The sequence below is a fragment of the Carassius carassius genome, chromosome 22, assembly GCF_963082965.1.
Source record: "Carassius carassius chromosome 22, fCarCar2.1, whole genome shotgun sequence".
Classification (NCBI taxonomy): domain Eukaryota; kingdom Metazoa; phylum Chordata; class Actinopteri; order Cypriniformes; family Cyprinidae; genus Carassius; species Carassius carassius.
In genome coordinates, this window is record NC_081776.1 from 11510042 (window position 1) to 11523823 (window position 13782).

General features: G+C 39.2%; 1 protein-coding gene across 5 annotated transcripts in view; it reads right to left on the bottom strand.

Annotated features, from left to right (window-relative positions):
* Positions 1-7390: 7390 nt before the first annotated feature.
* LOC132098956 (ankyrin repeat and sterile alpha motif domain-containing protein 1B-like) overlaps positions 7391-13782 on the bottom strand; it is a 173137-nt gene continuing 166745 nt past the window's right edge. For 4 of the 5 annotated variants that reach the window (XM_059505276.1, XM_059505275.1, XM_059505277.1 and 1 more), the window contains 2 exons: positions 9800-9891; positions 7391-8658 (listed from right to left, as the gene is read on the bottom strand). In XM_059505276.1, the coding sequence (XP_059361259.1) occupies positions 8610-8658; positions 9800-9891 (141 nt within the window). In that variant the 3' untranslated portion in view covers positions 7391-8609. Of the gene's footprint in view, positions 8659-9799; positions 9892-12924; positions 13051-13782 lie in introns of all 5 variants that reach the window. The other variant, XM_059505281.1, reaches the window with a different exon arrangement.

A 13782-nucleotide genomic window follows, 5' to 3' on the forward strand; every position in this document is an offset into this window, starting at 1 on the left:
CAGCTAGAATTAAATAAAAAAACAAGGAATTACAGATTTTCAGCATTGTCTTTAAAAACAAAAAAAGTATACAAATGTGAAGTGCTGTAACTAGAGTACAGTTTGCCCATGCAGGTACACCACTGGATTACCAAAAGGTGAACATGTCATTGTTTTTAGTGCTTAAGCATATTTTAATGTGAATATAAAATGCAATACAATCAGTGAAGACCAAGGCAAGTAGTCTGACACTTATTATTGGTTTGATTGATGTTAACGAATATATTATTGGCACATTTGTTCTTCCCCAGCGCTTTTATGGAATGAAAGTAGATGCATTTGATTTTTGCATGTCCCAGGTAAGTAAAGGGTAAAAAACGTAGAACTATTGTGTGTGTGTGTGTGTGTGTGTGTGCTTAAAGGGAAGGCAGCACAATGCACGGCAGTGCTGACACAGCAGTGATCACGCTCCGTCTGTTTCTGACACTTCCTGTTGGCAGCTGGCTGATGAAAACAGACAGCGCACTGTGTCTAAATGTCATTGTTGAGCAGAGCTGTGCACTAAATTGTATTCAGAACTGAAACGGTAGACTGTGTTAGTTGTCTGCAAATGCTTGTAAGAAGTGTTTTCTGTGGTAAGTATGAAGACGTAGTGTTTTTGTTTTAAGGTGAGAGGAGGCAGGTCTGTGGAGCCCCTTTTCTGTATGTGCTGATTATCACACAGTGACATTCTCAATCACCTCAACAGGACACAACCTCACATCGCACTAGGTTGGGGTGCCCAATCCTGGTCCTGGAGATCCACCTTCCTGCACAGTCCACTTCCAACTGTAAAGGTGTACCTGTCTGTAATTATCTGAATAGTTAAGTTAGTTTCTTATGGGTTATAAATTACCTTTGCTGGTAGTTGCATCTCCATAAACTGGATAAGGCACCCTTGCGCTACATTTCCCACAGGCCTGCCGTTCAGTGATATCACATTCTATCACCCAAGCCAGCTCATCTGTGGTATGAAAAAGAGTTCCCTCTTATTATTTTTTCAGCTCTCCCTTGCTGGTAAAATTGTTGCTAGAGATTTAGTGAAAACTCAACTTTCTCTAAACCATTACATAACCCATCACAGCATCCCCCAGCTGATATCACCTACGGTCAAAGTCTGCTTTGTTGAATGCTTTTTTTGGCCTTTTGCAGATGTAACAGTGGATTTTTGGAATAGGCGGGGTGATTTTCTGTTCTGTCCCTTTCCTTAGCATGTATTGATCTGTTGAGTTTCAGAGATCATTTATCTTGTGCATCTCAACTATTTCAAACCATTTCTTAAGCACATTGAACAAGGATTTGCATTTTACACAATCGTCCATTTCACGTTTGACTAGTTACTACACACTACACCGAATTACACAGTAACAGACTGGTGGAGAAAATCATAAAGCTGAGTGATTGAATGCACAGTTTCAGGGAAATGGTGGAAATTGTCGACAAGATTCTGCGAAACAACACTGAGCACAAATCATAGCCAATCAGAAAAGCACATGAATATACACGTCTCAAATTATGCCTGCCATACATGCAAGCACGAACGCACTTGAACACAAACCCTCTTATCCATATACCAGCACATAATCAGTATCTGCATTATCACTGTAATAGTTACTGAACACTGTATGAGGTTAGTCATGTGCACCGGCATCATCTGTCCTCTGCCCCCGCTCCCTGAACCTTGGCCTGAGAACGGTTCCTGTCAGCTGCTTGCACTGTTGGTGGCTACTTTATTGCTCGCTCTCGTCAGGTCAGGTGGCACGGGGCCGACCGTGTGCGCATATGAGAGAATGGATGCCAAAGCCACAGGTCAGCATGCCGTTGGTCTTTCCTGCCGCATCCCTCTCGGCGTGGCGGCGTATGCTGCTGTGACAGACGCTCGTGAAACTTTGGATGCGATCCCGCTCCCAAACATGATCCTGTTTCTGCTGCGAGCAAAGCTAACTTGTGGAGGAAATACATGCTACAGTATGTTTGTTGTTAAAGAAATACTTCACCAAAAAATCTAAATGTTATGTTTATCTGCTTACCCCCAGGGGATCCAAGATGTAGGTGATTGCTTCTTTAGTAGAACACAAAATTAGATTTTTAAGTCAAACCATTGCAGTCTATCACTCTTATAATGTAAGTGGATAGGAATCATGGCAAAAAAATACAATTAAGAAAAAAAAAACATACACAAACAAAACCAAATTAAACCCTGTGGCTTGTGATGATTGACATTGATGTGTAATGACACAAAACGATCAGTGTGAGCAAGAAACTGAATAGAATTTAAGTTTGTTTGTTTTTTTTTACCTCTGATTCACGCAATGTCCAAACTTTTAGAATTCTCCTGAGCGCGTTACTGTTGAGGGCATTCTCAGCAGCAGACGCGTGAGACGTCATCTTCTTCTTCTTCTTACTTTACGACAGATCACAGACTTATACGTGTATTAACTCCACCTATGTCTCAAAGGGACCATTGACACTCTATCTACAATCTCAATTAGAAGTGTCAATGGTCCACATGAGTGATGGGTGGTTTTAGTTTTATTGTATGTTTTAGCCATGATTCTCATCCACTTACATTATAAGAGTGATAGACTGCAACGGTTTGATTTAAAAATCTTAGTTTGTGTTCTACTGAAGAAACAAAGTTACCTACATCTTGGATGTCCTGGGGGCGAGCAGATAAACATAAAATTTTCATTTTTGGGTGAACGCCTGCAATTGTGAAACAGTCTTGAACACTTGGGTTACACTTTTTAGGTTTGTTAGATTAGGGGTGGAGCTAAACTCTGCAGGACAGTGTCCCTCCAAAACCAGAGTTGCCCATCATTCTTTTACTGTACATCAATTGGAGGAAAATAGTAGCTCAAAAATCAATTCCACATATTGAATAATTGTATGACACCCCCCCCCCCCACACACACAATTATTCCATTAAACTACAGTGCAAAATGCTTTAACTGTGCTACACATAGTATAAACACTTAATTGAACCTTTTCTTCCTCACACAACACTAGATTCCTATTGGAATGACTCTATTTCATGTGACTACACCATAAGCCTGCTCCTGTAGGGCTACTTTCCAGCCAACTTTAACTCCACATCTATTTAAACACAGCACAACCATTTAATCGAGGACTGCTCCCAAACTCTGATACTTCCCTACTATATAGAAAGCCAAACAGCATGTGAAAAGCATTCACAGTATTTAGAAAGCATTAAGGCAGGGTAAAAGTCCCAGTTGATTTGCTAGTTCCAGCGAGATTCTGAAAATAGCTGATTTTATTATCCCGTGAAGCCACAGGAGATGAGTTGTGAATGGCAGTGAAGCGACGAAACTGACGCTGGTACAGGTCAAATGACAATGGCAATGTGACAAATGTAGTACATCCAAATTACATTCGTACAACACACATTCAAACTATATGCAACATATTATTTCAAGGACAAGAATAAACAGTTGCAAAGTAATTATTCAAAACGAGTAGCCTACCTTGGCAATATTTTGACAGCCTCAGTCTTTGGGATAACTACCAGGCAGGCTCCTTTGAGCTAAAGTCTGCAGGAAAGTGGCCCTCCAGGAGTTGGATTGGACACCCCTGGTCTAAGCTTTACTTTAAACCTATGATGTTACCATGATTACGTCTTAAGGGCTGAATTTGGGGTTATAAAAGTCTCTGCCCTGGAATCTTCTGATTCAGGATGATGGAGCATTCATCAGCTGACCTTTGTTGTTCTGAGCGTGTTTGTGTAAGCGTGTATATATAATGGCTGCTTCACTCTTTTAATGCCTCTTCACACTCCAGGCTGCCTTTGTCTTTGTCCACCAAATGTGTCAAGTCAGAAAAAAAAAACTTTTCTCGTGAGTGACCAACTAGTTCTCCGGAGTGCAATGTAGTCTGACAGATAAACGTTTGAGGACTTGGCCTAAATATGCTTCGTCCTTACACTGATAGTAACAGTCTCCATACCACTTTGGAACATTTCCTTTGGTTCCCAGGATTGGGTGTCCTTTTTTCAAATGCAAATATGGTGTAACAAAATGGAAAATTTGCGATATAACCACATTTACGGTTTTGCACGCAGACTTACAGTGCCCGTCTGTGAGAAAACATCAACCTTCACAAGGACATGGGAGATTGCTTCTTATGCTTCACTCTGGGTGGGAGGTAAAGCTAAAACTTTGCCCCCTCCCGAAACGCATCTGGCGTTGTTGACAGATGAATGTGGATCTTCAGCAGGTGTAATTTCTCTTTCGCCTCTCCCATCATTGACTGCAGGGAAGGTGAAGCCCTAAATGGGCTTGTGGCCAGTGTTGCCATGGCAGCTGGCTTTAGGATGCTAGGCATCCTCCCAAAAATGTCCTTTCGTCTCACCTCAAACAGTGGAGTCGAAGGTACTTGATGAATTTGACGCAATATCTTTGCATCTGAACTTTGGGTGCACGACGATGTTTTTAAAGGTAACAAGTAACAACAGGTCGAGGGAACTGTGGGATCAAGTTCAAAATATAAAATAACCACTATCATGCCAACAATTTCCACTGTCTAGAGCCAATGTGTGGTTATGAAAATTAGTGTCTATTATCTTTTAAAGTGATACCTAAAGCTGCAGTATGTAACTTTTATTTTGCTTAAAAATCATCAAGTTCATAAGGCATCTGTGTTTAATATTGTCTCTTTCATTACCTCATCTCCATTTGCAATGTTAAGCTCATGATTAGTTTGACGTCATTCGTGTTTGCGTTTGCGAGGACAGGGCTATATGGTGTGTGTGTGCGTAAGCAATTGTTTTAAAAACAAGCTACAAATACTACACGCACAATTTAAACCTGAGTCAGAAATGTTTCTTAGCGCTCAAACGAGCATCAAAATGTATGTTTGAAAGCTAATTTTAATTTATTTATTACTATTTTTTTTTCTTTCTATGATATGCCCTGACATTCTGCTCATATTTTTACACAAAAGCCTTGTTGCTGTCAAGTCTTTCAGGTGATGACAAAAAATGACACGTTGTGTTGGCGATGGGTGAACTATTGTTGACCAAATATGTGGATATCTGGGTGCAATTAATAGAGAAACAGTATGGATTGTTAATTTACATACTACCAACAAACATTGCAGTAATACAAAGTATGTTGAAATTCTTCAAACTTATCCTTTATACCATAATGGTATTTAACTGGCAATAACTGTTAAACCCTTTGCTAAAAGTTCCTATTACAATGAAGTCACAAAGTACACGGCACTAGTTCCAAGACTGTCAATTGGGCCTGCTCTAACATGGGATGTTGTAGCTCAAGGTCAAGGGTGCTCAATCCTGCTCTTGTATATTGCAATTTTGTTCCTGCTGTAATGGATCTAAGTTTGATTACCTGCTTCAGGAGCGTTTAATTAGAGATGCAACTAAACTTAAGCATTCTTTTGAAGCATCTTCAGGCTTAAGCACAGTCGCAACATAACAGACAGTGTTTCTAGTAAGGAAATGCATTAAAATGATAAAACTTAGACTGGCTGACATACAGTACATATTATCTTAGTGTTTCACAAGTAGCTCATAACTTACCTCACAATTACATGTTCTTTGTTTTATATATAGACGTACCTCCTGTGTGCAGTACCTGCATGAAGTCAACATGAAATCTAACAAATCAAATTTACAATCTTAATATGGATTCTTGGTCATATTGTGAATTATTAAATGCAAAATAAATTAAATTATTTGCAAAACAAGCAAATAAATTATATACAGGCACATCTCAAATTGGAATTCAAGTTAACAAGTTACAAGATAAGGACAACTTAAAATCTTTATATAGCAACTCTAGTCACAAACTTTGGCAACACTTTAGAGACCAATTAACTAGTTGCTTATTAGCATGCATATAACTAGCATATTGTTTATTAGTAGTTATAAAGCACATATTAATGCCTGATTCTGCACAACCTTATTTTAGATCCCTTATCCTACCCAATACCTAAACTTAACAACCACCTTACACCTTGTTGAAATACATATTAGATCAGGGCAGTAGTGAGGCAATGGTAGCTTTCAATGTAGCTTTAATCTGAAATGATCTTAAACGTCAATGTTCGCTGACATCTTTAGGTAAGCACACTTTGTTCTTTTCGTCAGAGATGATAAATGCTAGGTGAGGGCTGTTTTGCTCCCCGCAGTTTGATTTTGTGTGTTCCTAAAGCACTGGCCCAGTTTTCGCCTCTCTCTGTTCTTTTTATATCGTCGTGACTGAACTGGTTGTACAATCGCAAAGCCTCCTTTATATTGATATCGCGGCAGAAATCTATTTGGCACATTCTGTAAGTGTTAATTATTTGATCTGTATGATAATTACATAAATGGTTATCCCCTGATGCTTAATTTAATCTAAGTCTTCGGGATACTCACCATCTGGGACGTAAGACTACAGTTATATCTCATTATCTCTCATTCTATCTTTGTTGTGAGAACATAAACGTAAGTTATTTGATAAAAGGTTACAGCAGTCGGATCGTCTCACCTCATGAACATAGAATCTTTCTTGAGATGCCGTCTGATTTATAAGGCTCTGACAGAAAGATGCTGTAAACAGTTTACAGATTGGGGAATAAAACACGCTGCAGGTGAAATCAAGGCTGTAAATGTCTGTTGGATGCACATCTCATAGAAACGCTTTACGAACTCCTCCATTGTTTTATTAAAAGTTTATAAAATATGTAAAATAACTAATCCATCAACCTAACAATCAGCTTTTAAGTGATTTAGGTTGTTGTGTTCGGTGAGCGTTGCCATTCTTTGGGTAGTCAGTGGTTGTTCCTAGTCGTTTGCCTAAAACTGGCTGCGAAGCGTTATGAATGTGCAGAAAGAAACAAGCTCCATGGAAACAGAGTGCACAAGAAGTGAACCGTATGTCACCTTGCCTGAGGAAGATATTATCCTGAAACGCACGCTCATGTCCTTATCACAACACATCTTTTAACACGATCTCTGGCTTTGGTGAATCGTAATTTGTTGCAGCTCCCTGTAAATACATAGAGAAATACACAACACGAACCAGAGCTACAGAACAACAGCTACATACATAGAACGCAGAACGATATACAGATAGAAAGAAACAGACAGATAGACAAATAGGTAGAATGATGGATAGATAGAATATTACATGGGTGATAAGATAGATAGATAGATAGATAGATAGATAGATAGATAGATAGATAGATATGCTTTTTATACACCATTCAATTTTATAACCAAAATCAACTAGAGGCTCTGTATTGAATCTTCTATTAAGACACAAGGCTGCCAATATCCACACGTAAAACCACACTATAAATACAGTAAATGAACAGAAATGAAGGAAGGAGCACGTTACACGGAACGGACAATGGTTCTACAATCTGGATTTATTCCGTGTGCTTTGCAAGAATATAAATAAAGACCAAACTTACAAAATCTGTGTGCTGGAAGCCCAAGCCTATCTACACATGTCAGTTAGCAATGATGTCACAAATCCACCCCTTGTTTATACTGTTGTTTTCTTTTAATGTGTTGCACTTTGACCTGTGAAATTTGGTACCTTGTTTACCAGTCCAATTTATTTTTAATCATTCTTTATACATGTTTTTTTTCTTTGTTTTTTTGTTTTTAATTACATATATGAACAATGAATCAACAAAATATTTATTTACAGAACTGTGGCAAAATTCTACAGTGACAATGAGTGAAAATAAGATATCTGTTGCCATCCGCACATTCAGTTCCTCCGTAGTAATATAATATTTTTTTTTTGTTTTCACGGATGGCTGCTTATTCGAGCTTGATGCGTCATATAAAAATAATATTACGTTAAGACGACATCAGACGGGAATTGCACAATAAGAATAATAATTATAATAATTGTAAATATTCCAGTAATGGTAATATAGTTCTCTATTAAATAGTAAAATGTCGTGCCAATATATGAATATTAATCTGCGTGGCCTTGCCAATTACGTCAACAATGGTTCCATAGTGATTTTGGCACGAGACACATCCATTTCGTGGTTGTCCAGTGCAATGAGTCCATTCACATTGTGCATATTCATATTTTTGATCAATATCCACAAACAAATGAAATAAAGAAAGGAAGAAAAAAACAAAGAAAACAGAAAAGAAAAAAATACAGAAAAGTCAGTTTTTATCCCAGCCCAGACATGCCATGGTATTTTGGACTAGATATCGGGGGGAAAAGTACGTGTAGTGTATTTGAGTTGCCATAGCGACAGTCCTTCCCCAGTCCGTCTCTCGCGCAACAAATTTCTGTGCCGGCGGCCATCCTTCAGAACGCAACTCGAATCGCTGCCTCTTGAAAAGTGTACATTCGAATTCCAGTCTCCTCCTGTTGTTGTTTTTTAATGATTTTTTTTTTATGCAGTGTGTGTGCGCGAGTGCATGCTAGTGTTTCGTTAAAAGGCCATGGGTCCACGTCGGCAGTCCTTGTACGTGTACACCAAGTCCCAGGTGAAAAAGTCCTCGTGTGAATCCTTACACGTGCTTTTAGGATCCGTATTTGTGGTCCGTTTTTGCAATGCATGTGAGAGTGAAGGTCCATGTTAGGGGCAGGCTACATTCTCTGAATTCCACTGTAATAGACATGGGCGTCCGCCATTGCCCTGTGAATGAAATCACATCACTTATCCAAAGTGTCCATCAAAAAAAGCCCCCCCTTCTCCAGTTCACATGGACTGCATGCTTTCCATCAACTACACTGCATGTCTCAGGACTGGCTCGGGTTTTTGTTCATAGGCAAAACCAAAAAAAGGGAAAGCAAGAAAATACGACGGAAAATTTTTCCTCGGAAAGCGAGGAATACACGCAATTTGCGAAACAATTTTTGGCGGGTGTTTCGTTAAATTCTATCTGACAAACTTCTGCATCCACAAATTAGTTTTATGCTAAGACTGACTAAAACAAGCTCGTAACTTGTGTGCTGTTTAAAAAACAAAAAAACAAAAAATAAGTTACTTAATTTAAATTATTTACTTAATTTTTTCCCTTTCTCTCTGAAAAGCGCTTATACTAAAAATTAAAACTTTGCTACGAGACGAAAGAAACAACACAAGCAAAATGTCCTTCGTGTGAAGTCCAATCTCCATTCTATTCCAGCCGTTTCGGATGCCCCACCTCGCATTTCCCTCCTGCCTTGCTAACCCTACGCTGTCTAGTCAGAAAGAAACAAAGAAAGCAAATCCCGACAGCATGTGTGTTTATAAGGCTTGTAGCAGCATTATGGTTTTAAGTTGTCATTCAAGCAGTCGAGGGGGGTGGTGGGAAAAGGCTGGAGAGGCGCTTCCTGAAGAAGCCGAGGAAAGAATAGTGAGGAACGGAGGGAAGGAGAAATCAAAAGAGGAGAGAGGGAAAAACTGAATGAAAAACAATCGCTTGCAACACTTTTTTTGGGTGTGTTTTGGAGGAGGATCGGCAGCGTGGCGGCCCTGAGGGCTGAGCGGGACCTTCCCGTATCGTGCTGCGGCCAGAGAGGTGGGGGGAGCGAGTGATATCAAAGGATAGAGAGAGAGAGAGAGAGAAAAAAAAAGTGGGGCAAAAGATTGAAGGAGAGAAAAGACAGCGGCAGCGTCATCATGCAGAAGCCACGGTAAACGGGCGGGCTTGGCCGTGCGGAGAGACGCAGGCTTGTCACAGGTCACTGGGCCCGTGGCTCCATGGGGGGCCTCTAGAGGGCTCTCTCTGTAAGGCACACACACAGGAGTGGACAGCATTTTGGGTGTATATTAGAAAATAGTGGTCTCATACTTGGTGTTGGCTCCTCTTTTGGCTTCCTGTCCTGGCTCGACTATCCAGGGGACATTGGCATGACCCTTTTGCTCCATTGAGGGCTGCTCCATCTGGAGTGCACACAGGGGAAAACGACAAGAGTGTGTCAGGATGAGCTAGTAATTTAAGGGGTTAAATAAAGGCGGTCACGCTAGATCTTGCATTCCCTTTATTCCTATTTTTTTTTCTTTAGTTTTTGTGACATAAGCAAAAAGAATTCAGACAACAGGATTCGTCCCAAATCGACTTCCTAGATCAAATCAAACATGGGTGAAATTTGATTACAAGTCTTAATTAACATTATTAATTAAACAACAGTCAATCATTTATAGGTTGATGGTTAATTCATATTCATTGAAAATACAGAAAAGGAATTTAAATGTAGAGCTTATCATAAATTGACATTAATAAATTATGTAAAAGTAATAAAAATAAATAATACAATATTAAAAATACCAATAATAATAAAATATACCAAACAACAAATTATAATTAATTCTAATATTTATTTTTGATATCATATTCTCTTACCTTAAAAGGATCATAAATATGAATTAATAAATATTGTAAAAGTTTTGTGTGTGTGTGTGTGTGTGTGTGTGTGTGTGTGTGTGTGTGTGTGTGTGTGTGTGTGTGTGTGTGTGTCTGTCTGTCTGTCTGTCTGTCTGTCTGTCTGTCTGTCTGTCTGTCTGTGTCTGTCTGCATGCATGCATACTGGGTTGGTGTTGGCGCAGTGGATAAGACACATGCCTTTGATGTGAGAGACCTGGGTTTGAATCCACTGTGAGACACCAATGTGTCCCTGAGCGAGACACTTAACCCCTAGTTGCTATGTATGTATGTGTACTAATTATGTAAAAATAATAATAATAAATATACCAGATTATTATTATTAATTCTAATATTTATTTATATCACATTCTCTTACTCAAATTTCTTCACTATTAATACGTTCATTCATAATACATCAACTAATTTAAGTATTTAAAACATGGGAAAAAGGATCATAAATATGAATTAATAAATATTGTAAAAATGGTGTTGCAAGTTTACGGTTAAGAAATAATAGTTGTTGTTATTACTTATGAAAAACAGAAGCCCTGGTGGTGTATGACATTATATTTTGTAACTCATATTAAAGAATCTGAAGTAACCTACATGCTTAAGTCACCGCCTGGCTAGCTCAGTCGGTAGAGCATGAGACTCTTAATCTCAGGGTCATGGGTTCGTGCCCCACGCTCCCTGAGCAAGACACTTAACCCCGTGCGTGCGTGTGTGTGCATACTGGGTTGGTGTTGGCGCAGTGGATAAGACACATGCTTTTGATGTGAGAGACCTGGGTTTGAATCCACTGTGAGACACCAATGTGTCCCTGAGCGAGACACTTAACCCCTAGTTGCTATGTATGTATACTAATTATGTAATAATAATAAATATACCAAATTCTAATATTTATGATATCATATTCTCTTACTCATATTTCTTCACTATTAATACATGTTCATACATAATACATCAACTAATTTAAGTATTTAAAGCATGGAAAAAAGGATCATAATTATGAAGTAACCTACATGCTTACGTCACTGCCTGGCTAGCTCAGTCGGTAGAGCATGAGACTCTTAATCTCAGGGTCGTGGGTTCGTGCCCCACGCTCCCTGATCAAGACTCTTAACTGTGTGTGTGTGTGTGTGTGTGTGTGTGTGTGTGTGTGTGTGTGTGTGTGTGTGTGTGTGTGTGTGTGTGTGTGTGTGTGTGTGTGTGTGTGTGTGTGTGTGTGTGTGTGTGTGTGTGTGTGTGTGTGTGTGTGTGTGTGTGTGTGTGTGTGTGTGTGTGTGTGTGTGTGTGTGTGTGTGTGTGTGTGTGTGTGTGTGTGTGTGTGTGTGTGTGTGTGTGTGTGTCTCTCTCTCCCCATACTTGGTTGGTGTTGGCACAGTGGATAAGACACATGCCTTCGATGTGAGAGACCTGGGTTCGAATCCACTGCGAGACACCAATGTGTCCCTGAGCAAGACACTTAACCCCTAGTTGTAAGTCTAGTATGATTGGTTAACCACATGAAAGAGAGTGAATTAACTCCACATTACATAATTCTTATTTTGAAACCACTAATGTCAAATTCATATTAAGTGTCAGTGATATCCATTTTTCAGATCTGATGTGGTCAAAACTACCCTACGACTAGTACATCGTTATCAACCAATCAAAACACCGTTCGTTGTTGCAACGGCAGCTCAGCCTTGCTCCACATAAAGCTGAGCTATACATGGCTCGGAAATGTGAATCGCACACGCGCACAAACTCCGGTTCGTTTACGTCTGCTGTTGACTTGTCTTGAGTTCTTTATCAGGTTTTTCCATATGCAGCTGCATGAATATTAAATAACATAATCCTCACTCTGCCTGGCTACCGCTGACTGCTCTCAAACACACACTCCCACACCAACTTCATTCTTCTTCATATCCAAATGCTTTAAAAAAGGAAACAGACGCTAATCTTATGCAATAAATCTCTAATATGAGGCATTGACCTGAAAAGGAGCTTAATGGTTTGATAACACAGCTCAAGGAATGGTGAGTTGGTGTCTTGGATAAGAAATCTTGAAATAGTTCTATCCGCGTTTAGTCAGCTGATGTTCGGGATGGACAGACCATTGCAGGAAAGGAGGATTCAGACGAAGAAGAGATGAATCAAACAAACAGTGCAAACTGAATAAACAAAAAGTTAAAGGAATATTCTGGATGACAGAAAAGCTCTATCATCAGCATCTGTGAGGTTGTGTTGATTACCACAAAATATATATTTTTTTTATCAACACTTGGCTGGTAAAAAAATAACAAAAAAAAACCCACCAAAAAGACAAACTTAGTGACAAGTTAAAGTCATTTTCTATACATTTCTCTAACCTGGAATTTTCCTTTTAATAATTAAGCGAAAAATAAAAAGACCAAGAAAAATGACAAAATAAGTTAAAACATTAGGGCTGTCAATTTAACAAATTTAGTGCAAACAATAAAATAAATAATACATAAATAATAATTCAAATTTTTACGTAACCGACAGCCCTAAAAATAAAAAAGGGGGAAAAGAAAACGTCAGAAGACCTGAAATTGAACTTTGTGTGGATGATGGAGGAGTCGTGAGGTAGGAGGAAGAGGAGAAGGATGAAGAGGAGGTCGGTGCGGGGTGAAAATATGCCCCAGGGACCAGCGGCTAGAGGGGGACATGACCTAGAGGCGGAACAAAGAGGTCACAGAGGTCAAAGCTTGGGAAGGTTCACATATACACACGCACGTATATGGGTGATTCTTTAATTAGAGGATTTGTATCTTTAAAGATGACAGATCAAAACAGCTTTTGTTTCTTTAAGATGTTGTTTCTTAACTGTTCCTTCAGCTTGTTAAAGACAGTTTGAACCGTTAAAGACAACTACAACTAGCAGAATCTCACTATTTTGGGCCTGTCCCCAAATCCAGACTTCTAGACTAAATATTTTCTCATAACTCTTTACCTTTTCAGAAACCACTTCAGGTCTTAAGTCTCTACTAATGAGTTGACAAGTTGAATCGGGTGTGTTAAATTAGGGAGACAGTGCTGGGGTGATCCAGACCAGGACATTTCGAAAACTACTGCATTTCAGAGACATGTTCTTAAATCTGACTCATAACAAATTCTTGCATGCATGGTTTTAAGGCAGCTGTAATTTGCCTTTTTTGGTAACTTCATGACTTGACTGATGACTTAACTATGACTCTGCATGCACTTAGTGTCTTTAGCGCATTAATGAGAAATGATACAGGCTACAGCACCTGACACTAAGGCGTCTAAAAATGTCTCCCATTTGATGTGGTCGTAAAGACATTCTGCATTTGTAATAGTAAAAATGTCATTAATTAAAGAATCACCCAAATGCATTCAAACGCAGGAGCGGACACACGGAAATGAACAGAACAGGGTGAAGA